Here is a 27440-nt window from a genome sequence, read left to right on the forward strand (position 1 = left end):
CCTTCCCGATGCCCAACACCTTCCCCCAACTGCCCTCAATACAATTCACCTCCACCGTGTCGAAAACTGTGGGATTGGTAGTACGCAAGCTGCCTAGGATCCTCTGCCATGACCACTGGGCCTTAGCATAAAACACCTGAGTAGACACTGACCAAATACTGAAGCAAAAGATCATACCATTACTCAATTTAAAGGAGATGTTGGTCCGAACTCTGATGCAAAATTGATTATGGGTACTCATGATGCTGAAATCCCAATGCTCCACAATAATTTCTCTTCTCTTTGAGGTGTCCATCATCCTGTCCCACGCCTTCATCCCTAGTGCGGATTGACCATTTTAGAGTAGAGGGATTAAATGCTTCTCACCCTCTCCCAAATTTTGCATGGTGCCTTCATGAATTGCCGACCACTGCAACTGGTATGAGGAGGTGAAGTCTGAGTTCTCACGCTGGGAGACCTCCCGAATCCAAGTGTAGGACGAACACAATGAAATCAACAATGCTGCAACCTTATCTCGATCAAGAAGATGCCACGAGAATTTAAGGGCGATGGGACATGGGATAAGGGGTAGTGCAGGCAACAATGTGGCGTCAGGGTGGCAGAGGTGAAGGGTGACGAGGGAGAGAGAGAAGGGTGACAGGGGAGAATGGGAAGGGTGACGGGGGAGGAGAAGGGTGGCGGGGGAAAGGGAAGGGGAGGGGCCGGGGAGATAGGGTAAGGGGGAGGAATGGGGGAGGGGATGAGCAGAAAGGAGGAAGGGAAAGAGGGGGGAGCAGGGGGGATAAATAGGCAAACCAAATTAAACCAAAATGTCTCTTTTTACCGAAATTCTTGATCCTACTAGGAGTACACTCCACGATCAAATTTTTGAAATTCATAACCATGATTAAGGAATGAACATCGTTTCCTCTAAACCATTCACATGACTTCTTTCCTAATTCATTCGGCGGGCCAAATTTGCTTGCTTGTCCACTTCTTGATTATTCCCTCTTAGGATGTGGAAAAATGTAACACGATCAAAGAGAAGGATCATGCCTTGTGAGCGCTTTATAATTTGGTTTAGGATGATGTTTTGTGCTTCTGAGTTGTATCTCATGTGCTTTATCATCAACATGGAGTCACCTAGAATTTGCATTTTCTTGATGCCCTTTTTTGAGCCAGAGAAAACCGGAGGAACAACCCACAAGCCTCGGCTTGGTTATTTGTCTTCCTTCCTAGGCTCCAAGCGTACCTGTCTTCTATGATTCCTTCGGGATTAATGAGAATCTCTCCCCCTCCTGCCACCCTAGGATTACCTTTTGATGCTCCTTCAAATTGGAGAGCCCATTATTTCGAAGATCTAATCCATTCCACCAACCCCTCTGAAGACAATTTGAGGATCCAAGGGGGACACGAAGGAGAGACATTTGTCGAAAGGTGAGGGGCTGGGGTACATACCCAAGGCGCGATCCAGTCTATTTCAATTTGATCCAGAGAGGGATCTAATTCGGGTCGATGTAGCTCCATACACGACGAGAGGGCTTTCATAGCTGTAGTATTGGCAGAGGGTCAGTCATTTTGAAGAGCGCTTTGTTCCTTGTTAGCCATATTTGCCAACAAACATACTTGGGTAGAGCAGTCCATATTTCTTTGAGGGTGTTTTTGGCTTGAAGGGAGATTGAATAGAAATTGGGCCAAGAGCTGAAGAAATGAAGGAATTCAGACGACCATGAAGTCCCGAGGAAAAGACGACCAAGAACCATCGACCAAACTTCTTTAGCCACCTGACAATGGAGAAAGAGATGGGGAATAGACTCTTCTGAATTTTCATAGAGCGGAGATCTGGAAGGTTCAATGTGACCACATTTTTGAAGGTTCTCTGCTGTGAGAATTTTTTTATGAGCTAGTAACCAATAGAAAATTTTTACCTTTGGAATAACATTTGATTTCCAGATTTTATTCCAGATGGAGGATTTAGGAGGGGGACATTACCTTTGAATAGTAGTTGAGAATATCCTTCTTTTACTATGAAATTGGCATTTTCCATCCCCACTTGTCATCGATTGAGAGAGCTATGGGGGCGCAACCTCTTAACTTATTGATGATTTTTTCTCTTTGTGGAAGCAAAGTAGCCGGGATGTTATCCAACTTCCACCCCTTCCACAAACCTTGTTGGTCCCATTCTGAAATCTGGTCCAAGTAAACCACCCCAATTTGCCTGAAGAAGATATGGAGCACATCAAGGGAATGGTCTGAGCCCAGGGGTTGGTGGCCCAAAATTGAATTCGAGAAAATGTTGATGGGGGCTTCCTTCCCCAAGATTTTGCACATATTATTCTTGATGATGTCAGTAGAGAATCTAATCAGTTCCCAGATAGGAGAGCCCATAGCTGGCTCCACTCTCCCCTCCCGGTTGTTCTGCTGGTTAAAATACTTTTCCCTTATCACCTGTGTCCACTATTGATTCGACTTCGTGGTCATGATCCAATAGAGCTTAGCCCCCATCACCATATTCACCATCCCTGGGTCCCTTATTCCCAATCCACCATGTTGTTTCAGAGCTCTAACAATTTTCCAATTTACTAGATGGTATTTTTTGGTTTCTGTTTTCCCTCCCTCCCACAAAAAAATTCTTATATACATCCCCAATTGATGTAAGATGAACTTGGGGGCTTGTAGGGCAAAACACTAATACAAAGGGATGGCCGACAAGACTAACTTCACCAGGGTTGACCTACCTGCATGGTTGAGCCAGATACCTCCCCAATTCACTATTTTTGTTTTAATTTTGTCCAAAACTTTTTGCCAGGCATATGGAGCAAGCTGCCTTAAGAAGATAGGGACCCCTAAATAATTGAAGTGTTTCCAGTCCCTCACTGCTCTGAACCCCAATATTTATTCTATTTTTTTCTCTTTTTGGATGGAGATGTTCCAGTTGTAGATATGACTCTCGTTGTTGTTTATGGCCACTCCCGAAGCACTAAGGAATCGATCGAGGTTTCCTTTGAAGCGCTGAGCAATTACAACCGAGGCTCCTCCCAAAAGGATTGTGTCATTCGCGAACTAACCACGGTTTGATTCCTTCTTTATATCTGATCCCTGGAAGGAGGAGAGAGGCTCTATCTTGTTCCAATTTTCGACTCAGAGCATCAACCATGATAATATAAAGAAAGGGGGAGAGGGGGAAGCCTTGGCGCAACCCATTGGAGGCTTTGAAGAAGCCAACCACACGACCATTGACCAACGGTGGGATCCAAGGAGTAGAGATACACAGGCCTATCCATCTGATGAATATTTCATCCAACCCCATTTTCCTGAGAACCTTCAGTAGGAAGCCGTGCTTGACTCTACTGAAAGTGTTTGCCATGTCCAACTTTATTATCATACCTTGATCACCCCTTCGCCAGCTCGAGTCTATGGCCTCTTGAATCAGGATAATGTTGTCAAAGATTTTCCTTCCCAAAACAAACCCCCCTGGTTAGCAGAAACCAGAGAAGGCAAAAGAGGTTTGAGCCGTAACGCCAACAACTTCGAGAAAATTTTATAGGGAACATTGCAAAAGGATAAGGGACGAAGCTTGTAGGAGGAGGAAGGATTAGATTCTTTGGGGATCAAAGCTAGGAAAGAAGTGTTTATCCCCCCCCGCCATAATGAAACTCTTGAAGGAGTATCCAACCAATCTACAAAGATCTTTCTTAATTACCTTCCAAAATTTTTGAAAGAAGCTGGCCGAGAACCCATCTGGGCCATGGGCCTTATCAGGGGGAAAAGAAAAGACAACCCCCTTGATCTCCTCAACTGAAGGAGGTAAGAACAAAACTTTTTTCATGTCCTTCGTTACCATAGCAGGGACACCTTCCAGGAAGAAGTCCTCATCCTCAAGATCCCTCATAGGGTCCCTCGTATAGAGATTTCCAAAATGTTCCATTGCCGCTCTCTTAATTTCTTCAAAATTCTTGATGATTCCCCCCCGTAATTTATCTGAGCTATGTTGTTTTTTGATTCCCTGAACTTGTGTTAAAATTGGAAACTAGGGCCAAACTCCATGTGGGTCATCTTTTTTATGGCAGCTGATATTTTTCTTGGATTCCTCTCATCGAGAGGCGTAGGATTGATCTAACGATCATCCGATTCCAACATGTATTCATGGAGATATGAATTTATTTGTATTCTTGACAATTTGTCAAGGTTGGCCAACAAGCCAACAAGCAAAACAATGCTTCACACCCCCAACTTATCCTCAATGTGGCATATAAAAGGAGGATACCTTGTGGCATTATTGGTTATGCGTAGGAGGAGCAGGTCTCTCACACATGGGAAGAAGGAGGACGCAGATCTGTTTTGACAGCGTTGACTTGGGTTGACCGAGGTGCAGGAGGATAGTTTCAACAACGTTGACCAGCGTGAGGGTGTCTTTGACTGCGGATTAGTGTGGGGAGACTCTTCTAAGCAAGCCGCAGTTCTGGATAGCAAACATTGACCTCTATTTGACAACCCATTGACCAACAAGGGTTGACCGCAGACTTGCACTTTCATTGACTGTAGTTTGACCACCATTTTCGGACTGGTTTTGGGTTGTCTATCATTGCTGTTGGAGGCCGAGTTGACTGAGGTTGACTTGAGGTAAATTCTGACTTGTTTGACTAGCCTTGACTTTGCTGGTTAGGGTTTTGTTGCAACGGTCATAAAATTACAAAATTGTGTAATTATACTATCTCTATCTTTCTATTGAATTATTGAAGAATATAAGAAGAATTGATCAAGGGTTTCCCCGCATTAGGGTTTGTCCTTGGCTGGTGCCACATCTTGTGTCTCTTGTCTTGGCTTGTGTTCCACTGTTTACATTTATCTTCTATATGCATTTTAGTATCATGCTGATGTGATTGCTATTCTGGAAATTGATATTGGTCTAATAAGAAAATTTGAAGTAAATTGCTCTTAAGCATAGAACATACCATAATTTAACATGGAATCAGAGCTGAGGTGAAGACAAAGCCCAAACAAGAGTGAAAGTGCAATCACCAAAGATAGTTGGAAAGGTCAAAAGGCTTCATGGGTTTCTCATCCCACTTCCCGGCCGAAGACAAGCTTCGTGAGAAGTCTGACTATCACGGATGGAAGATGTCTCTTGATTTGAAATTGGAAGAGCAAGAAGTGTTGGACTATGTGAGGGGTGAAATTCCGGAGCCTCCATCAAATGCACCGGCTGCTACAAAGAACAAGTGGGTGAAGTCAAAGCGAAGAATATTATTCGAGATTCAATTGACAAGCGTTTGGTGGCCTACATTTCCGAGCTGAACACCTCCAAGGAGATCTACGACAGATTGGTAAGCTTGTTTAAAGTTAGTGATGCAAATCAAGTTTTGTTCCTCAAAATAAGTTAAAGGATATTAAGAAGGGCAAGGACGAGGATATTCAATCCTACTTCTTAAAGATCACCGAGATCAAGAATGATCTTCTATCGATTGGAGAAGCAATTCCTGACAGGGAACTCACTATCACTACCCTTGGAGGGCTCCCATTCGAATGGTATATATTTAGAACCACTCTTGTCAACAATGATCGAATTCCAGGATTTGAAGAATTGATGTTGAGATGCATTCAAGAAGAGACAAGGATGGTGGAGCAAGAAATGCCTTCAAGTAAAGGCAACCCCACTGCTTTCTCTTCTCATGCCAAAAGAAGAAATAATTCTAGGTCTAAAGGTCATTTCAAAGGAAAGCCCAGATTGAAGGGTGCAAGGAAAGGAAGATGCTTTGTTTGCAATAAATTTGGCCACTATGCGAGGGAGTGTCTAAATAGAAAGAACACATCAACATGATGATGATCAAAATCACTCTAGGGGCAACTCCAACAACAGTGAAAGGAATCTCAGGTTCAATGGCAAAGGAAAGAGGAATGCGGGAAATCAAGGAAATGGTCAACCCTCCAAGAAAGCAAGGAAATCCAAGTATGAATCAAATGTTGTTAACAATAAGCAAGATGAGTATTATCTGGTATCGGCCCTCTCCACTACCTCTCCTCCGGACTCGTTGGGCAATTGGCTTATTGATAGTGGTGCCTCAAGGCACTTCACTGGTTACAAGGAAGCTCTCTCTAATTTGATAGAGAATGAGGTAAACTATGCTTGGAGACAATGCCACCTATCCTGTAAAGGGTGTAGGTAATGTTACTCTTCAATTAAATTAGGGTATCACGATCCATTTGCAAGAAGTCTTATATGTACTTGATCTCAAGAAGAACCTAGTGTCCAAGGTACGTGTTTGGAAAAGGAATTTTAAAGATGCTTTTACTCTTGGGCTCCAGGTTGACTCTTTATATCAAGTTGGAGGAAGTCCGTTGGGGGTCATGTCTTGCAACACATCTCTATAGTCTGAACTATGGCACCGAAAGTTTGCTCACCTTCATGATAAGGCTTTACTCGATGTGAGACAGATGGTGACAGGGATGCCCGAGTTCAAGGTAGAGCATGAAGGTGTATGTCCGGGATGTGTCGAAGGAAAGCTCAAAAGGGGACCATTCTCCTCAAGCCATAACAAGTCTACAGATATATTGCAGTTGGTCCACTCCGACATATCTGGTATGATGCCCTTAAACTATTTGGGAGGATATCTATATTATCTCACTTTTACAGATGATTATTCTCGCAAGACTTGGATATACTTCTTGAAAAAGAAGGGTGAAGTGTTCACCTGGTTCCGTCACTTCAAAGCCTTGATTGAAAATCAAACCGAGAAGAGAATGAAGATATTGAGGACTGATAATGGGATCGAGTATGAATCCAATGAGTGTTGAAATTTGGTACCGGAGGACAGGTGGTTCCCTAAGGCTTTGATCTTTGGCCTAGGGAAAAATGTCCAAAAGAATTTAATTTTTTTCCTAAAGTGAATTTATAATTTTTATAAAGTCAAATCTAATTTAAAAGTGACTTTAAGTGATAAAGTTACTAAAGTCTAATTTTAAAGTGACTTTAATAAAGTCAATGTAAAATTAGAAAGGAAAAGTGACTTTGGAAATAAATGACTAAGTGGGTCTTTATTAAAGTGGGGTGAATTAAAAATAGAAAGTGAGATTTAAATGAGCATTTAATCTCAGCCCTAGATCTCAATCTATTTCAGCCATTGGATTTAGAGATCACCCAAAAGTCACTTAGGGTTAGATTAAAGGAGGAAAAGGAGGAAAAGGTCATTCATTCTTTCATGAGCAGATTGAGAGAAGGAGAGCAAGAGAGCAAGGGAGATTTCTGGACAGGGAGGAGGAGGAGGCAACAGCTTGGCACACATTCCAAGGCAGCATTCCAGCAAGTCCGTACAACTGAGTTAGCATACAGTGAAAGGCAGATTTTTGGGCGCGATTTTTAAGGATGTACAACAGTTTGCACAGAAATTGAGGAGCATAAATCTGAGTTTGCTGGCACGATTTTCAAGGAGGCTATACAATAGATTTTCAAGGAGGCCGTACAACAGTTTTTGACACAGAAATCGAGGAAATCATACAACAAAATTTCTGGCAGTTTGCACGATTTTCTAGGCAGGCCGTACAACAGACTTTAAGGCTGAAAATTGGCACAAAAATCGAGGACATACAACATTTATTGCTGTTCAGATTTTGCTGTTTGCAAGTTTTTCAAGTTGGCTGTGAGGCACGGAAAACGAGATAAGTTGTAAAAGTTTACTTGTTGAATACTTCTCACTGTAAAAAGCATTTTCCAGAAATAAGAAAGAGCTCTTGAACTGGTTTTCCCCAAGAGTTGTAGGAGGTTTTTCCAGGGTCACCTTGACCAAAAATCACTGTGTTTAAATGAGTTAAATGGCTGTTTGTATGTGCTGATTTTTATATTTTTGCATTTTCCAGCATTCTGTAAAATTTCCAGAATTTGTGTTTTCAACAAAATTTATTTTTCAGTTGTTAAATGTATGGATATGGGAAAGGGCATTTAACTATTTTGGAGAAATAAGGTGAAACTGAAAACCGACGTAGGAAATGAGAAATTTTTACAATGGGTTCCATGAATTTAGCAAAGAAGCTGGCATTAAGAGGGAGACCACAACACCATACACTCCTGTGTAGAATGGTGTGGCTGAAAGAAAGAATCGTACGATTGTGGAAGCCATTCATGCCATGCTCCATGATCAAAGACTTCTGAAGTTTCTATGGGCCGAAGCTGCGAATACCGCCGTATATGTTCAAAACTGATGCCCTCATCAAGCATTGGATTCCAAGACTCCCGAAGAAATGTTCATTGGTAAGAAACCTGATGTCTCTCATTTTAGAATTTTTGGAAGTCCCGTATATTTTCATGTGCCGAAAGAGAAAAGAAGCAAATTGGGTGCATCTGGAAAGAAAGGAATCTTTGTGGGCTATAGCGAAAATTCTAAGGGCTATAGAATCTATGTGGCTGGTCAAAGGGAAGTCGAGATAAGTCATGATGTCACCTTTGACGAAGATATGGCTCTTAGCAAGGTTGATAATCTTCCTATTCTTAGGAAAGATAAAGACGCTGACACCAGGAAGTCGAATGAGAAGGAAGATGAAATGATGCCCAATGTTGAAGAACCTATGGATCCTATTGATCCCCTCCGCAAGAGCCTTCCTCTTCTAGGAAGAGGCCCTCATGGCTTAGGGGGACTCTTGAAGATGTCGAGAGACATATTGCACCTAGAGGGACTTTCCGTGAAAGCAAGAAGCCGACCAGGTATCAGGGATACTTGACCATTATGAGCACCATCATTCAAAACGAGCCTACATCGTTCGAAGAAGCCGTGAAGCATCAAGTATGGAAGGATGCTATGAATGAAGAATACGAGTCCATCATGAAGAATGATGTTTGGGATGTGGTCCCTAGACCCCAGGAAAAATCAGTTGTCACCTCGAAATGGCTTTACAAAATCAAGCATGGAGCTGATGGGAGTGCTGAAAAGTATAAGGCTCACTTTGTTGCTCGAGGCTTCTCTCAAAATGAAGGTGTGGATTACGATGAGATATTTGCACATGTTGCCCGATACACCACCATCCGCTCGATCATAGCCTTTGCTGCTTCGCAAGGATGGAACCTAATCTGTTGCTACATTGTTTATGCTTATACCCAGCCAACTTAATAAAGCTTGAGACTGCTATTTCTCCCATGTCGTTGAGGATCCCCCCTACACCAGCTCTCTCTGTGTTTCCCTTGGGAGTCCCATCGAAAAACAATTTGTAATGAGTCTCCCATTCATTATCTTGAAATTCTTTGGTTGGATTTTCTAATTCTGTATTTGCTTCTTCTGCTTCAATTCAGGATGCAATCTTCCAATTTTTATTCCATCTAACTTTTGTCACTGTAATGCTGAATTTAATTAGTTTTCTTTGCTTGGGAATGCAGTGGTCTTAAACTCTTATAACAATCTTTCCCCTCTCTAATAACATTTCGTGTTCAAGATGCGTTACTATTCAAATTGAATGGTCAATTGAAATCTGGGAGTGTGATTACTAATAGTGGTATCAGATTCGTATCAATAGAAATCGAATCCTGAAAGTAGTATACAAATCTTTGAAACTTGTAGAAAGGTTTGATACCAATGTTGCAAGTGTTTTGTGATATTGCATGTACATCACAATGTCGCATGTGTCGCATGTGTAAAAGGCTCTCATATTTGTAATTTTGATATCTTTTATTTTTTCTTATCACTGAATATGGTTGGATTGTGCAGTATTCTGTGCATAAACATATCTGGCTATTTTATCTTCTTTACTGTATTTTATTCTAGATTATTACTCGACTTATTGGAAGTATCTTTACCTAGAATTTATTTTGGTGAAGCTTCAACTTAGCCTCAGACCTGATCACAAATTTTTTCTCTGTGAAGCAGCATCATGCCAGAAACAAAAATTGCTATGTTTGCAACAAGCCTACAAATGGTGTCTTTAACACTGCCCATGAGATCCGGCGAAAGATGGGGAAAGACAATGTTGGTGCAAAAAATAAATAAATAAATGGCATTGATGAAAGCAGTAAGCACTTTACTTGTAATGATGCAATGTTTTAAAATATGTGAGTGATTCATCATCGTGACTCACAATTATAGCTACACTATTTCTCCCTCTAGCTATCTGGCTCATCAAGGTGTACTCTACAATTCCTGAATTTCATTCAGTTCACTAAACCTTCTACTTATGTTCTAATTTGATTTTAGTTTATTCTATTTGGATGTTGCTGTTCTGGAACTAGGTTGGTGATAAGGCATGCACTTTACTATGCTGTTCTTAGTTATGATATAAATGGCAGTTCCATTGAATGCTTTTCCTCATTTGTGTATTTGGGACATTAATAATTTGTTCTATCTTTTTATAGTTTTATTTTTAATATATATCTTGTTTCTTATGGGTCTCGGATCATATGGATCGGCCTAACTTGATTTTCCAAGTAACATTCCTTTTGGAAAACTCTAAGATGCATTTTCTAATTTTAGCATGTTCATATTGTGTTTCAGTAAATAGCCTAACACGCTTGTCTAGTTTATATGGTTTGGAAGTTGATACTATCCAGCTGGGTGTCCAGTGTTACAAAGTACTCCTAAAATTTTTATGAGGTTCTTACTTTTCTCTAGTCCATATTAATTCAACATACCAGCACTTCAGTCAATCTGTTCAAACCTTGTTTTTCCCAAAGTAAAAATCACAACTTGTCAAGGTGAAAAAGAGTTGCATTTTGAAAGTGCTTCAAGCACAAGGTCAAATTGGACCATCAACTGTCCATTAGGAGCAAGATAAACATATTCTATATTACTATCCATATACCTTAGCTGCTACTGGATTACAAAATTATTAGAAGGCCTAAACAGAGGCTGGAAAAAATCTCTCAATAAAGGTAACAATGGATTGGAAAAATAAAACAAGTCCACAATGTCATGTCCCTTCTCAAACACATTTGTAACAAGGTGTTTCTACACATTTTTGCACAATTTTGGCTAAGGGAAGAACCCAACATTTTCGACTTAGAGACTTAGGAGGAAAATTTGACTTAATTTGGTTGAAAGTGGAAGGTGGGGGCCACCCACGTGGGAATTCGAACTAGGGCATTCGAATGGCTTGGAGGGAATTCGAAGTGCTGGATGGAGGGGCCCAACTGAGCCAAGGAAGGCCCACGAAGATAAAAGGAGGAGAGAGCTCTCATTTGAGCTCATTCATTCACCTTGCAAATCGAAATCACTTGACTGTTCGCTTTGTTGTTTAGCTGAGTCAACTGGCCACAAATCTCTCAAGTGGGAGATTCAACCTTACCTTCGGGGGACCTTGAGTGCCCACCCTAGGAAGGCAGTTCCATTAGCATTTCAGGAGATCCGGGAGTTTGCTACAACACTATCATTTAGTCACCCATAGGGAATGCGTATTTATGGGCCACCAGAAGAATATGCAGGAGGAGTTTGAGCCACAATAGATCAATCATTTGTCCGGAGAGCTAGGGGATTTGGAGGACAACAATAGGCGAATATTTCTGGAGAGTTTTAGAGCCAATAGAGCCAGCAAACCCAGTAGTTCGAATTGCAGGTTCAGGGGACAATGCAGAGTGCCAATCCAACGTTTTCGTGGAGTTTAGGAGCAAGCACTACAGCCCGGAAGCTCGTCCGGGAAGTTAGGGGACTTGCAGTGGGGATCAACCCAACACTTTTGGACATTTTCTAGGAGGATTTACAGGCAGAATCCAGTAGGTCGAGTTTTGTAGTTGCAGTGAGAGTTGGGCTCTTTGGGGGTCGATATTCAGAAGTCTGAACCAACTAAATTGCTTCGTGGGTTTTTCTGGGTTTAGGCCAAGGAGTCAGGAGCTCAAATCTCATAATTTTCTGAGCACAATAAGTGGTGTTTCCAACCATTCGAAGTTAGTAGGAAGGGTAGTTTTACGGGCAACGCAGTGCAGATTGGTGCAGCAATTGAGGCAGCCATCAATTCAACTATTTCTCACCTTGGCTTGGTCATGCCTGTCCATTGAGACAAGCCCAGGTGCACCACTCTTTTATCTATTGTATTTTGCCCTCAAAGAAGTAATAAAATGGCTCAACAGTTCATTATTTCCAACATTTCCATGGGTGCTTAATATATATTTCGTTTTTATATTTGTTGAACTGATTGTATGCTTTATATCACTTGTATTCCTACTTAGGAACATTACACATAATTACATTGAACGATGATATAAAGGAAAAACCATCATGATCTCGTCAAGATCAGAAACAGTGAATAAGAACCTGGGCACTCTGTGCTGTATCATCTCCTACAAGCCTTAAGAGGATGGGAACCCCTACTTGGAAAGTCCAGCTGCGATTTCATTGAGTACTCTGAAAATATGAGTGGAGGTTTGTATTTGAAGTTACCACTCGGCAGCTTAACCTGGTCCATAATTTGCTGCAAAAATATGTTGTTCATATCTGACTTTTTCCCTTAATCTATATGCAAAGCTTTGAATCTCCAAAACTTGAGAGCTGTTGATCCCTTTTTCCAATGCAATTCTTAACGGAGCTGCCAGAGCAGTCAATTCTGCCCAAGTATTGGACCTTTGCCCCAAACCCAGTGTGAAGGAATAATAGAGCAAACTAGACAGGTATGTGCTCTGCCAGCTCCACACAACCCAGGGTTGTCCATGTGCTTATGCTGGATTGTTGAGAAGTAAATGGTTGATGCAAGTGGCAGAGATATGTGGCATATCATCAGCTAGTGGTGGCTGTCAGGGGTTGTTGGCTATTTGGCTGGTCAGTTTATTGTCAAGTGTAGGAGAAAAGTTTTCTCCTATGGGGTTACCATTTTAGTGGGTAACATATGTCTCCAACTCGGGGACATGAGTTCACTGTAGAGCGCATGATCCAATAGTTTGAACGGGCAGTTCATGAGAACTCCAACAATCCCTAGGCTCACAGACCTGTAACCTGCACATTCCAATCAACTTGTTTGGGAGCATGTGCACTGGGTGTAGGGTATCACCCATGTTTTATATGAAGATAATAAATCCGTGACGAAAATAAAACCTATGCCAAATGCAATCTACTCTAGCATGAAATTTGAAATGAAATGCAAGACTTTAGAATGCTCACACAACATGCAATGCAACTAAATACTATATATACATATGACTATGTTATACTAGAAAAATATTCTTTCAAGAGTTGACCATTTACTAGAAATGGGAGGGGCCTTCCTTCCAAAGTTTCAAGATGGTATGCATTGATGCCAGTAATGTCAAGTATTTTGTATGGGCCAACCCATAAATTATCAAGTTTCTTATGCATGCCTGGCTTCTCTCTTCACTTATCTCATAGAAGGACCATGGTTCCAAGTCCAAAAAACCGGAGGTTTAGCCTGCCTATTAAAGATATTCTTGACCCTTTTCTGGTTCTTACCAACTTGGTCAAGGGCCTTACATCGGGACTTGTCCATTTCAATGATTTGGTTAATCCTTTATTGTATGGCATCTTGTTTGTCTGGGAATGCTTTGAGGCACTCAAGTACAAACTTCAATTGGATAGGTAACTTTGCCTTTGCCCTATGTCACAGGGTTCGGCGAACCTGATTTTTTTTTTTGAAATTCGTTTAGGTTCGCCGAACCTGAAATTCAAACCTCAAGTCGAACTTGAACAAACTCGAACCTAAACGAACCTCAACTAACCTGAACAAACCTCAACGAACCTGAAGGCGAATTTTAACGAATTTTTTAAGGTTCGATTTTTTTAATGATGCACTGAGAACTTCATTATGACAGCCATGATAGCTGTTTTATCCTACCTTCATCACTGTACTCTAGACCATCATGTTCACTGTGATCATGCGAGAGTGTATTCCATGACTGCAGGATCATTGTGATCTTTCTTACACCGAGACAGTGAGATCATGTAAAGATAGTGAGGGATCCGAAGATCTTTCCATTACATATATATATACATTGACTGTTAAGAAATAGATCCACCGAGATGAGATACTATTCCTCACTATACTGAGGTCCTTACTGTCTCATTTATTCCGAGACTGTAATGGTTACTGTGGCTCTTTGTTATGCAGGGATTGTATCCTCTGAGAATGATCATTTTTGTGGCTTTGTTATTGTGCCACAATTGTAGTATATATATGTGTGTGTGTGTGTGAGTGTGTGTGTGATTGAGACAACGTCTAACATCAATCTTATTAGGCTGAGAGAGAGGTTCTATTATTGCTGTTCTTTGTCTAGAGTCTAGAATTCTACAGGAGTATCACCGAGGCCTTGATGCCAAGACTGCTATGCGAGATCCATTGACACTGTGCCTTTGTCCTAGATCTTTGCTACTCCATTCAGCTGAGATCCTCACAGGTATGTCGAGATCACTAGCTGTGCAATTGTGATATGTCTAGGTAGATTTGTATGCTAAAACAGATATGCCGAGAATGTCTAATCCTTCAATCTTTGCAACGTCCATTATACAAGGTTATTCCTGCTCCATTAAACCGAGGTCATATATATATATATATTGAAAAATATGTATAGTCGAACCTAATGCCGAACCTCATTCGAACCTGATCGGAAAATTCGAATTCGAATCGAACTTAATTGTTGTCGAACTCGAACCATGTGACATAGCCTTTGCCCCATACACAAGTTGAAAAGGACTATAACCTGTGGAGGCCTTCATAGTTGTACGATCAACTCATAAAGCATTCTTAGTTTAACTATCTTGACTTCTCTTATTCTCACCTACAATTTTCTTAATTATTGTCATGAGGTTTTTGTTGCTTGACTCGGCTTGGCCATTTCCTTGAGGATAGTAATTCGAAAAGTGAGCTAACATGATTTCATTATTGCAACACAGATTCAAGGGCCATAGAATTGAATGCTTTGGCATTGTCAGTCACAATTTTAGCAATGACACTGAATCTTGTGATAATGTGTTCTTCAAGGAAATCCATTACCACTTGATCATTTGCTTTCTTAGTGGGAATAGCGTCAACCCACATAGTTGGATAATCAGTGGCTGTAAGGATTCATTTGTGATCATTACTAGCATTGTCTTTGAATTCTCCTCTAAAATCAAGGCCCCATTGTTGGAATGTAGATTTGATGACAATGCTCTTTAGTGGTAAGGCAGGGAGTTATTGCTTGCATGTGAACAATTGGCATGGCTGGTAGGTTCTAACTAAGTTCAATGTATCAGCAAAAATAGTGGGCCAATAGTAACCTCCCCTAAGTATTTTGTGTGCGGTGGTTCTAGCAGAATAATGGCCACCACAAAACTTTGTGAAACAGAGAATAACTCGATCGGGGCTTATCCAACCAAGACCGTCTTGAGTCAAGCAATACTTGGCGACCTTTAACCTAAGGGCTCTCCTTTTATGATCAACCAATCCAGGAGGAGCGAACAAATTCTTGAGGTAATAAATCACATCTGAATACCATTCATCTCCTTTTAATTCTATGGCAGTGGCACAATTTTGTTTCCTCTCACCCATTTGGAAAGCTCTGTCATTTCCTTTTGTTAGCATTTCAGCTAGGCCTTGGCACTTGATGATCTTCTTAGGTCGAATCTCCGAGTTATATTCTTGGGTTTTAGAACCCACTTCCCTGTTGATCCCAAACACTTGATTTGAGTCAACACATCCATAACAACTGGGTATGGAGCAAAGGTGTGGATTTTATTATATCCCACATAGGTTCAGAAATATTTCTGGGACTTGACCAAAGCATAAGCCTGTTTTTCAGTAAGGGTATATCTCGTTTCAACATCTCAGAGGGACTTGCTCATGAATGCTATAGGCTTCTCATTCCCTTCATCATCTTTTTGCATTAATACCCTGGCAATTTTATCTTGAGATGAAAAATGAATAAATGATGAAATTTTTAGAGTAATTGGGGCTAACCAAGATAGGGGCTGATGGTACTCTTTGTTTAATTTCCTCAAGGGATTTAGTCCTCTTCTCGTCCCAAACACGTGGAACATCTTTCTTCAATAAATCATTCATGGGCTTAACAATCTTAGCAAAATTAGAGACAAACCTTGCGAAAATAATCTTACCAAATAATGATCTCAAGGTCTTTTAGTCCTTAGGGGGAGCAATGTTTTTGATGGCCTCAATTCTTTTAGGATCAATGCTAATTCCCTCTTTTGAGACTATATGACCAAGCATTTTCCCCTAGTCAACTCCAAATATGGACTATTTGGGGTTTAACAATATGTTGTATTTCCTACATTTTCAAACACTTCCCTTAAATTCTTGTAGTGGTCATGTATTTCTTTGAACGCCATGGTTAGATCATCTTGATATATCTCCATGATCTTACCAATGAGCTCACGAAAAGTGTAACTGTAAGGTCCTTATAATACTAGTGTATTCCCTTATTATTATTGTCATTGTACACCTTATTGTTATTGTTGTGCCCATGTTGTCCCCATATTGTTATTATTGTGCCCCATAGAAGCCCACTATTGATATTGTTGTGCCCTTACATTATTATTGTTATGTCGGCTTTGATTATATTGTGACCCCTTAGACTTCTATATTTTGGGGTTTAACAATATGTTGTATTTCCTACATTTTCAAACACTTCCCTTAAATTCTTGTAGTGGTCATGTATTTCTTTGAACGCCATGGTTAGATCATCTTGATATATCTCCATGATCTTACCAATGATGTCACGAAAAGTGTAACTGTTAGGTCCTTATAATACTACTGTATTCCCTTATTATTATTGTCATTGTACACCTAGGAAACCGAATTCGTCCTAAACCCCCTGCGAATCCCGAATCCGGCGGATCCGACACGATTCGGTCCGGATTCGTGTCCAAATCACTGGACACGTCGTGTCCGTTTTGGACACGTCGTGTCTGAGGGCGTGTCGCGATTTTCAGGGGCGCGTCGCGATTTTAGGACACGTGTCCGGTTTCCAGGACTCGCTAAGCTCAGCGCGGGTATGAAAAGGGCGTGTTTGCTCATTAATATTTTCATTTGGTAAGTGATTTGTGCTGTTGCAGCAAGGAGTAGAGCATTTTGGCAGCTTCATAATCAAGTCTAGGCCCTAGTATTGATATGCTAATCATGGTAATGTTAAATTTTTAAAGTAAAAGTGACATTCTCCTTAATCTTCATTTTCATCCTTTTACTTAAATTTTTAACATTACCATGAAATGACTCAGGATGTTTGAGAGTGGTTCCGGCCTCATTGGATTTCATATGGAGAAAGTAGAATTTTAGATTTCATTCAAAATCCAGCAGACTTATCAGTTTTTCAGGATTTTAGGATTGGGGGATTGCAATGTTTCCATTGAATTTTGTCATGTATTAGGGTATGGAACTCGTATTTAATCAAGAGCACCAAACCAAGAGCTTCTGAATATGTCGCTCCCGCTCCCATTTTCGCTCCCGCTCCCCGCTTTCGCTCCCGCTCCCAAGTAACACTATTCCTGATGATATGGGTCTGGACACCATTGTTGAGTTGGCATTGGCCAACATGGATCTCAATGATCCAGTGCTAGAGCCTGTTAGATTTGATGACTTAGAGGGGTCAGCCTCCATACCAGCGATGCAAAGGCGACTATGGATACAGGGGAGGAGGAGGATGTAGAGGAGAGCAGTGGGGACCATGATGATGGGGACAGTGATGTTGATTCTGATGCTGATTGATGCCTTGAGGCTTGTATACCTGTAGTTGTTTTATATTTTCTATTTCTATTTGCCATTGGCATTGCACCAACACTACCTATGTAACACATTTTGATTTGATGACTTAATGAGAAAACTACAGTTGTCAGTGTGTTTATCTTACTATCTTGTAGTTGTAAGTTGTCTTTCAGTTATGAATTATGAATCATGATTTAAATTTTTAATAGATTTATCATTTATGTGACCAGTACCACTGACATTTATTTGAATTTTGTATGTACTATGCATGCTAATAGCTATAGATGAAGATCTATGTTTGAAATCAATAAATTTGTATCATTAATTAAAATTTGTGTAAGAAATATGATAATATCTAATTTTTAATATATATATATATATATTTTTAAATATATATTATATATATATATATATTTTTAATAAAATAATATATAACGTGTCCTGTTCCGGGGGGTCAGCGTGTCCCGAATCCGACACCACGAATCCCGAATCCCCGTGTCAGGGGACTTAGTTGTACACCTTATTGTTATTGTTGTGCCCATGTTGTCCCCATATGGTTATTATTGTGCCCCATAGAAGCCCACTATTGATATTGTTGTGCCCTTACATTATTATTGTTATGTCGGCTTGATTATATTGTGACCCCTTAGACTTCTATATATAGAAAGGAGGTCTTTTCATTTGTATCATCCAAGAATGGTTCATTTGTGTAATGTAAAGGAGGTTGCCCTCTCAAAGAGGCTACGTTTTAAGTCGTTGATTTATCTCTTTCTTTTGTTTTGTGAGTTGGTTGCATACCAATTGGTATCAAAGGTTTGGATTCTAGGGTTTCGCTACTTCAAACAAGTTATCGTGGCATTTTAGCTATAACTTTTTTTCTACGAAGCTTCAAAAGATGAAATTAAAAACCATTTGAGACGAAATCATGATGTATCGCGTGACCAAATCTCAGATCTTGTCTCGTTATACTTTCAGAGATATGAACTGAGGAATTTAGGGTTTTTGCAGCCTCCCGAATTGGATCTCAAATAGGCCACCTTGGGAAAATTGTCATAACTTTCTCTTTTAGCATTTGATTCAAATTTCGTAATAAGTGATAGAAAGCAGACGGACTGTAGTTTGTTGGGTATCGTTTTCAGAACCTAAGGTCGAAACAGTGACACGTGGCACGTCATACAAGTTCGCTCTACTGAACCAGTGTATAATTAGGTCATTGCGAGGGATTGGGCATAACTCTTTCTTCGAGAATCCAATTGCGATCAGACTTGCTGGGTTGGAAAGCAGACTCAGAGGGCTATCAAGGCCGAAATTTCAGAACTTGGAGATCTGAAAGTACAGAGTTATAGGCATTTCAAGGTCGAGCTCATGCAAAGCGAAAAAAAAAGTTGTGCAGTTTTTTCTTTAAATTTGCATAAGTCTTGTTTGAGAAAGTAGTTTGAAGTGATTTAAAGGGAATTGTGAAGCATAATTATCATTCATTGATGACTTGAAGAAAGAAAATGGAAACATCTAGTAAGCAACTTGAAATCTCTACTATGACACATGAAGAAGAGGAAGAAATGCAACATGATATATCAAAATTACAAGACCAAGTGCAACAAATTTCGCTCTAACAAAAAGTAATTGAAGCTAAGATGGATGGTTTAAGGAATGGAATGGAAACTAAGATGGATGGCATGGAAACTAAGATGGATGGTATAGAAGCAAAACTTAAAGGAAACATGGAAGATTTGAAGATAGATTTGACAAAGTTGCTACAAGAAATGATTTCTGATGGCGAAACGACAGTAAAGGAAACTTGTGATTAGAACAAAAGAAATGTTAGTCATGATTTCATAGACTCTAACGTTGCATTGAAGACCCACCATGTTCCAAAGATCGATATGAGAAAGTTTGATGGCATGGATCTCGTAACATGGATACTACAGATGGAGTAATATTTTGATCTCCATAATGTGCAAAGCACACAAAAGGTATGCATTGCAACTTTATATTTGGAACCCAATTAGTTTGTATGGTATCGAAGACTTTGCTCTCGTAAACAAATTGTCACTTGGTAAATATTTATGGAAGAAATGATAACACATTGGAGGAGAAACAATTGTATGCAAAAATCTCCAAATGTGTATTTGGAGTACAAGAGGTGGAATATTTGGGTCATATTGTATCTCATGAAGGTGTTAAGGTAGACCCTAACAAAATTAAAGCCGTTACGGAATGGAAAATCCCCACATCCATAAAGCATATGCGAGGATTTCTCGGGTTGACAGGGTATTATCACAAGTTTGTTAAGAATTATGGGAGAATAGCGGCACCTATAACAACATTACTGAAGAAAGATGCATTTTCTTGGACTCTAGAAGCAACGAAGGCCTTTAAACATCTTAAAGAAGCAATGTGCCAAGCACCGGTCTTAGCTATGCCAGACTTCACAAAAACCTTTATTGTGGATTGTGATGTCTCAGGAAATGGAATTGGTGCTGTTTAAATGCAAGAAGAAAGACCCATTGCTTTCGAAATTCGTCCAATCAAAGGAAAATATTTACACAAAGCTATTTATGAGAAGGAAATGTTGGCAATACTACATGCACTTAAGAAATGGCGACCTTACCTAATGGGAAGACACTTCAAGGTAAAAACAGATCATGATAGTCTTAAATACTTTTTAGAACAAAGATTATCTTCAAAAAAGCAACAAAAATGGGTCACAAAGATGTTGGGTTATGACTTTGAAATCATCTACAAAAAAGGGAAGCAAAATGTTGTTGCAGATGCACTCTCAAGAAAGGATGAGGATGTGGAAGCATTGCTTTGTGCCATTTCTATTATCCAACCAGATTGGATAAATGAAGCAAGGGATGAATGGAAGAAAGACAAAGAAGTGTGGGCATCAGGGATGGAATTTGACGGGCAAATTTCCCGTCACGAGGTGATTTGCTCGTCAAATATAGCCAAAAAAATTTCATAACCGTCAACATCCTTTGTTAAAATGAATTGAACAGGTACTAGAGTTGTCTAAACTGTCAAATTTGACGAGTGATTCTGATTTGAAATTCCTACCCTAGTGGGCACTCATTCAAAAGTTGCAGCAAGATCCCAGTACATCTGATACATTTAGCTGGAAAAATGATTCGTTATGGTACAAAGATCACTTATACCTCTGTAAGAATTCCCAACTCAAACAAAATATTCTTAGGGAATTGCACACATCTCCCTTAGGAGGGCATTTCGGATTTTTAAAAACTTACCAAAGGGTTAAGAAGGAAATTTTTTGGGATGGCCTTAAATTTGATATTCAAAAGTTTGTGCCGGAATGTTTGGTTTGCAAACAAAATAAAGTTGAGACGATTAAGACCCCAGGTCTATTACAACCTTTATCCATTCCAAGTCAACGTTGGGAGGAGATTTCAATGGATTTTATCACAAGTTTACCCAAGTCCGAAGGAAAGAGTGTCATCATGGTGGTAGTTGCTAGACTTACCAAGTATGCACACTTTTGTGCATTATTTCATCCATTTAAACCCAATACAGTTGCAACTGCATTTATGGAAACAATTCAAAAGCTACATGGAAACCCAAAGATTATTGTAAGTGACAAAGATCCTATTTTCACTGGAAATTTTTGGACAAAATTATTTTCTTGTTTGGGTACTCAGTTAGCTCATAGCTCATCTTATCATCCTCAATCTGATTGGCAAACTGAGATAGTAAACAAATGTTTGGAAGGATATCTCCGTTGCTTTGTATCTGATAAACAGACACAATAGGTCGAATGGTTGCCTCTGGCTGAGTGGTGGTATAACACTTCCTTCCATACTGCAGCAAAAATGACCCCATTTATGGCGCTTTATGGATATCATCCACTGTCCATCACATCATATTTAAGAGAAAATTCTAAGGTTCAAGCAGTGGAAGATCACATCGAGCATCAACAAAAAGTTCTCCAACTCTTAAAGGATAACCTCACTTTGGTGCAGAATAGAATGAAACAACAGGCAGATCAACATCACAATGAAAAAAGTTTTGATGTAGGTGACTGGGTATTTCTACGGCTACAACCATACAAACAAATATCCCTCAAGCAAGCTAAGAAGGATAATAAATTATCACCAAAGTATTATGGTCCATACAAGGTGTTGCAAAAGATTGGTACTATGGCATACAAATTGGAACTTCCTACATCTTCCCGAGTGCACCCAGTTTTCCATGTTTCATGCTTAAAGAAAGTTATAGGTGACAAACTCCCAGTTCAAATAATATTGATAGAGCTTGACAAGGAAGGAAAAATCATATTGGAACCTGAAGCAGTCACAGAAACAAGAACTCGACGGCTGTGAAATCGATCAATTTCAGAGTATCTCATCAAGTGGAATAACTTACCCACTTAAGATTCTACATGGGAGGATGAGAATTTTATAAAAAGGCATTCAGAACTACTCAAGTGTTGAGGACAACACTCTTTTGAAGGAGAGGGGCATGTTAGGTCCCTATAATACTAGTGTATTCCCTTATTATTATTGTTAGCGTACCCCTTATTGCTATTGTTGTGCCCATGTTGTCCCCATATTGTTATTATTGTGCCCCATAGAAGCCCACCATTGATATTGTTGTGCCCTTACATTATTGTTATGTCGGCTCTGATTATATTGTGACCCCTTGGAATCCTATATATAGAAAGGAGGTCTTGTCATTTGTATCATCTAAGAATTGTTCATTTGTGTAATGTAAAGGAGGTTGCCCCCTCGAAGAGGCTACGTTTTAAGTCGTTGATCTATCTCTTTCTTCTATTTTGTGAGCTGGTTGCATAACAGTAATAACCCTAGTGAAAATTCCATGTAATAAAAGTTAATAAAGGAAAAATAATAACCATGGTTGATGGGACACTTATTCCAAGCTGGATGTTGGGCAAGACATCATAGTGTGGGTGTTCATTGGTTTACTATGGCTGAGGAAATTGGCGAAGACAATGGCAAAGACTTTGGAAAGGCTAAACAACAATTTTGGCATATTTATTTATCAAAATAATTGAAATTAGGAGAAAAAGAAGGTGAAAGGTCACAAGTTGCACGTGAGGAAGAAAATGAAGAAAATAGAGGCCTCATTAATAAAAAGACTTCTAAGGATCAATTGCTACTTTTTGTCACTTCAGTTTTGGAGCTCTCTCATTATTCTCTCGCTCTCTCTCACTCTGGGGTACTTAGAGTTTTCTTGGAGCACTTTGGCATTGGATCAAGAAAGGAAAAGATGGCAAGAGGAAGGAAGGAGCAAGCAAGGAAGAACAGAATCAAACAGCGACAACAAGATTCTTTATAGGTATCGATTTTCATGTCTGGTTTCTTTGCTATATATGGCATGCATGGTATTTCTTGTGTGTTCTATTAGAATATATCTCTATATTTCTATTTAGTAATGCTCAGTCTTTTAGATGTTTCTATTCTTATTCTTTTAGCAGTTTCTTAGATGAAACTGTTTGTTCGATATTCTACATAGAAACCTGATGTTTCTATTCTTGTAAATATCTTTGTATTATCATTGAGCTGTTTGCTCTATGTGAATTAATTCATTGAACATTCTTTTATGGTATCAGAGCAAGGTTAAGAGATTCTTCTTGAAACAGTAATTCTATCTGCATCGCAATCTCTTGAGTCCTTTCTAAGGTCGAGCCCTCTGTAAGCCAGGCAGCCTTCACTGAGTCTTAGCCTCGGCTTTGCTCGCTGTGATAAAAGCTTACAGTCGTCCATCTCGATACAGAAATGGATTCTTCCCTTGCATGATTTTTTTAAGAAAATAACTTTGGGGCGGTGACTGTTTTCATGGGAGCGGAATCCGGCTATCTTCGTCTTCGCCTGGCGGCTACTCGACCACAACGTGGAATTCCTCAGCAATCGTGATCCAGGTGTTTTCCCTCAAAACTCATTCTTGAAAGTCAGAGTCGTGGTTTGAAAATTTGATCTGCAGGCAAAATCGTGGTTTCAAAATCGTGGTTTTTTCAACTCTGTCAAAATCCCGTAGATGGAAATGCACACTATTTTTTGTTATATCCGCTATGCTATGAGATAAGAGGTGGATATCACTACAGGCGTCTTGATATTTGAAACCCGTGGCTAATATATATTTTTAAAACCCGTGGATATATTTTGAAACCCGTGGTCATTATATTTCAATCCCGTGGATAGATATTTGAAACCCGTGGTCAATACATATTTCTTTTTGAAACGCGTGGATATATTCTGCCGATCCGTGAATATATATTTGCCAACTGTGGCTCATTCCGTGGATATATTTGAAACCTGTTATTCTCAAATGCTGTCAATGCTGTAATTCGCGTGGATATACGCGTGTGCTATGACCTGTGCAAACGCCGTTATATTGCCTCAGTCAAACTCTGATCTGAAACCCGTGCTTTTTAAACTGATACGTAACCTGTTGTAATACGTCAAAACGTATCCTGTCATCCGTGTGTGATAAATCTCGCAGGTGGTTAATCTATGCTGTAGAACCGTGGATACTTGAAAACCGTGGTTCATTCCTGAGATATATACCTGAGACAAGAGACGTATATACTGAGACGTGATACCGTGACACGTATTTCAAACTCGTATATACCTGAGACGTATATACCTGAGACGTGACGTAAAGCTCACGTGGGCCAATACATCCGTGGTGGTTGCCGGAAGCATAGATCGTTTTTTCAGATCTGCGTATTTGTTTTGTGGGCCAAATATATCCGTGGTATTTACCAGCAGTGTAAGCTTGAAACTGAGACAGCATATGTGGGTCCGTATTTCAAAATTTGTATTTGCTGTATGTATGGTTCTGATTGCCAGCAGTGGGTTACCAATCAGTGGAAATTTTTTTTTGTGATCCTGACAGTCTTCATTATATCTGACATTGCATAAGTATACTCTTATGGTAGACCGGCATTTTCTTGTGGCAAACTGTATTCTCAGAACTGTATTAGCAGTCCTACTATTGTTTTAGACAGCTGAAAGTCCGTTCTTTAAATTTTCACCAGCATAAGCAGTCAGCTACATTGTTCTTGTGTGTCATACTTTTGTATTCTCTTTGTGAAAATGGCCACACTTACCAATCTGATGTTAGAAGGAAATCAACGGTTTAATGGCAGCAACTATAACATTTGGAAACAAAGACTGCTGACCATTTTTGAGTACAGGCGTCTTGATCAACTCATTTTGGGCAAAGAGCTTCGTCCAGGTACAGCCGGGACCGATCAAGATAAATTTGATGATCGAAATCGAGAGGCTGTTATGCTTCTCAAGCTCTCTGTAGCTGATGATCAGTTACCTCAGAGCCCTTCTGGCAAGACAGCTGCTGAAATCTGGGAACAGTTGAAAGAATTGCATGAGACATCTGATAAAAGCAGAGCTTTTTTTCTCAAAAATCAGTTGTTCTCCATCATGATGGATGAACATATGTCTTTACAGGAACATCTCAACAAAATTAAAGACATTCGAGATCAGCTCGACGCCATTGGTCGGACCATGGAGGAAGAAGATATGGTAGTCATTACCCTGAAGAGTCTACCAAAATCTTATGAACACTTCATTGAAACACTTAACATTACAAATGTTGATCTGAAGTTTTCAGATTTATGTACCAAACTTCTGCAGAAAGATAGGTGGAAACAGCAGTTTGGTAGTGGTACTTCATCAGTGCCCTTGGAAAATGCATTTGCTGCAAAATATCAGTCCTCTCAATCTTTTCAGCAGAGAGGATCATCTCAGTCTTTTGATCCTAACAGGAAGAAAAGTGTACAGTGTAATTACTGTCACAAGTTCGGTCACATGAAGAAAGACTGCAGGCAGAGGATTGCTGCTGAACAAAAGAAACAGGGAGGGTCACATCAGACAGCGAATGTTGCAGAACATTCCGAGCAGACAGATTCTGCCTTTTATGCCTTTATGGCTAAAAGGTCTTCAGAACATGTACCTTCCTCTGCATGGTACATTGACTCTGGTGCATCACGCCACTTCTCTCACAGGCGTGACTGGTTTATTGACTTTTCACCTTTCAGTGACTCAGTTGTATTTGGTGGAGGTGAAAAGTACACTGTTGCTGGCAGGGGTACAGTTCAAATTCAGTCTGGTGGACGCACGCTCATATTTCTAAATGTATACTATGTTCCTGGTATGGAGATTAATCTGCTCTCTGTCAGTCAGATTATGAGGAATTCTCCTCAGCTTGATGTTATGTTCAGTGCACACAAGTGCTCCATCATTGACAGGGAGACCAGTCTGACAGTTGCTACTGGCCTCGAGGACCATGGTCTATACAGGCTACTTGACACCGGTGACTTTCCAGAAGTGGCACTAGCAGCTCGTGTCTCTCCCATCAGTACTCTATGGCATCAGCGATATGGGCATCTCAATATGCAGTATCTCTCTCAGCTCTCTCGGGAGGGACTTGTGTCAGGATTACCTGATATTCAGACTCAGCAGTTGGGAGTATGCAGCGCCTGTCAAGCGGGAAAGCAACATCGGTCATCATTCAAAAATGGAGAATCTTGGCGCGCATCCCAGGTACTTCAGTTACTTCATGCTGATATTTGTGGTCCTATGAATACAGCTTCTATAACTGCTTGCAAATACTTTTTACTTATTGTAGATGACTTCAGTCGAAAGATGTGGGTGTATTTTTTAAAAAATAAATCTGATGCTCTTAGTACCTTTCAGAAGTTTAAAACTTTAGTTGAAAACGAATCTGGTTGTAATATCATGACCCTTAGGACCGACAATGGGGGGGAATTTTGTTCCTCAGCTTTTGCCAACTTCTGTGATATTCATGGCATCAAACGTCAATTCACCACACCTTACACTCCCCAGCAGAACAGTGTTGTCGAGCGTCGCAATCGCACGGTTGTTGAAATGGCTCGTTCCATGTTACAACACCGGAGTGTTCCAAACAAATTCTGGGCTGAAGCAGTATTTACTGCTGTTTATCTTCTTAACCGATCCCCTACTCAGGCTGTTAAAGGGAAGACTCCTGAAGAAGTGTGGTCTGGTCGTAAGCCTAAAATCAGTCATCTCAAAGTTTTTGGCTCAGTTGCATATGTTTGGATTCCATCGGCTAAGCGATCTAAGTTGGATTCCAAAAGTCAGAAACTCATGATGACAGGATACAGTGATCATCACAAAGCTTATAGGCTGATAGATATAGCCACTGGTCGACTTAGCTTCAGTCGAGATGTAGTATTTGATGAAGACAGAGGATTCTTTCAGTCTTCTTCTTCTGAGCAGCGTTCTGAGGATCCGCCTCACAGTGTTCTTCTTCCAGTCAGTTCATCTGATGGGAGGGATGATGTAGCATCAAGATTTGATACTACTCTATCTGAGCTTCCTCCAGAAGCTAATCCCCCTCTTGCTATCCCTATTGCTCTTGAGCCTGCTTCTCTTCCTTCTGATATTGGTCCCTCTAATCTTGATATTGGTTCTTCTTCTCTTCGGCCAAAATGGTGGGCTAAAACCATAGGTGATCTCCGGGATGATGAGCTCCTTGAAGGTAGAACTTCTAGGCATAAGAACAGACAACAGTCTTCAGTCAATTTTGCTCTTATGGCTAACCTTCACAGTACTTTTGAGCCTCAAACATATTCAGAAGCTAAGGGTATATATGAGTGGGAACAGGCTATGAAAGCAGAATTTCAGAGTCTTCAAAAAAATCACACATGGGCTCTTTCTGATCTTCCCGCAGACAAAAAACCCATAGGCTGCAAATGGGTGTATAAAGTCAAATACAAAGCTGATGGAACCTTAGACAAGTATAAAGCTCGGCTTGTGGCTCGAGGATTTTCACAGCAGGAAGGCATAGACTATGAGGAGACTTTTGCTCCTACA

The 27440-nt window shown here is 40.2% G+C and overlaps 1 protein-coding gene across 7 annotated transcripts in view; it reads left to right on the plus strand.

The window, feature by feature from the left end:
• The window catches only part of LOC149158481 (Zinc finger (CCCH-type/C3HC4-type RING finger) family protein), a 178224-nt gene that overhangs the window by 87402 nt on the left and 63382 nt on the right, over window positions 1-27440 (plus strand). For 5 of the 7 annotated variants that reach the window (XM_089436242.1, XM_089436244.1, XM_089436246.1 and 2 more), the window contains exon 4: window positions 9825-9969. In XM_089436242.1, the coding sequence (XP_089292368.1) occupies window positions 9825-9947 (123 nt within the window). In that variant the 3' untranslated portion in view covers window positions 9948-9969. Of the gene's footprint in view, window positions 1-9824; window positions 10340-27440 lie in introns of those variants that run through there. The other 2 variants (XM_089436243.1, XM_089436248.1) reach the window with 2 other exon arrangements.

Source organism: Pinus tabuliformis, chromosome 5_2 (genome assembly GCF_031772625.1).
Source record: "Pinus tabuliformis cultivar Carrire ecotype Pingquan chromosome 5_2, CPIR1, whole genome shotgun sequence".
NCBI classification, from domain to species: domain Eukaryota; kingdom Viridiplantae; phylum Streptophyta; class Pinopsida; order Pinales; family Pinaceae; genus Pinus; species Pinus tabuliformis.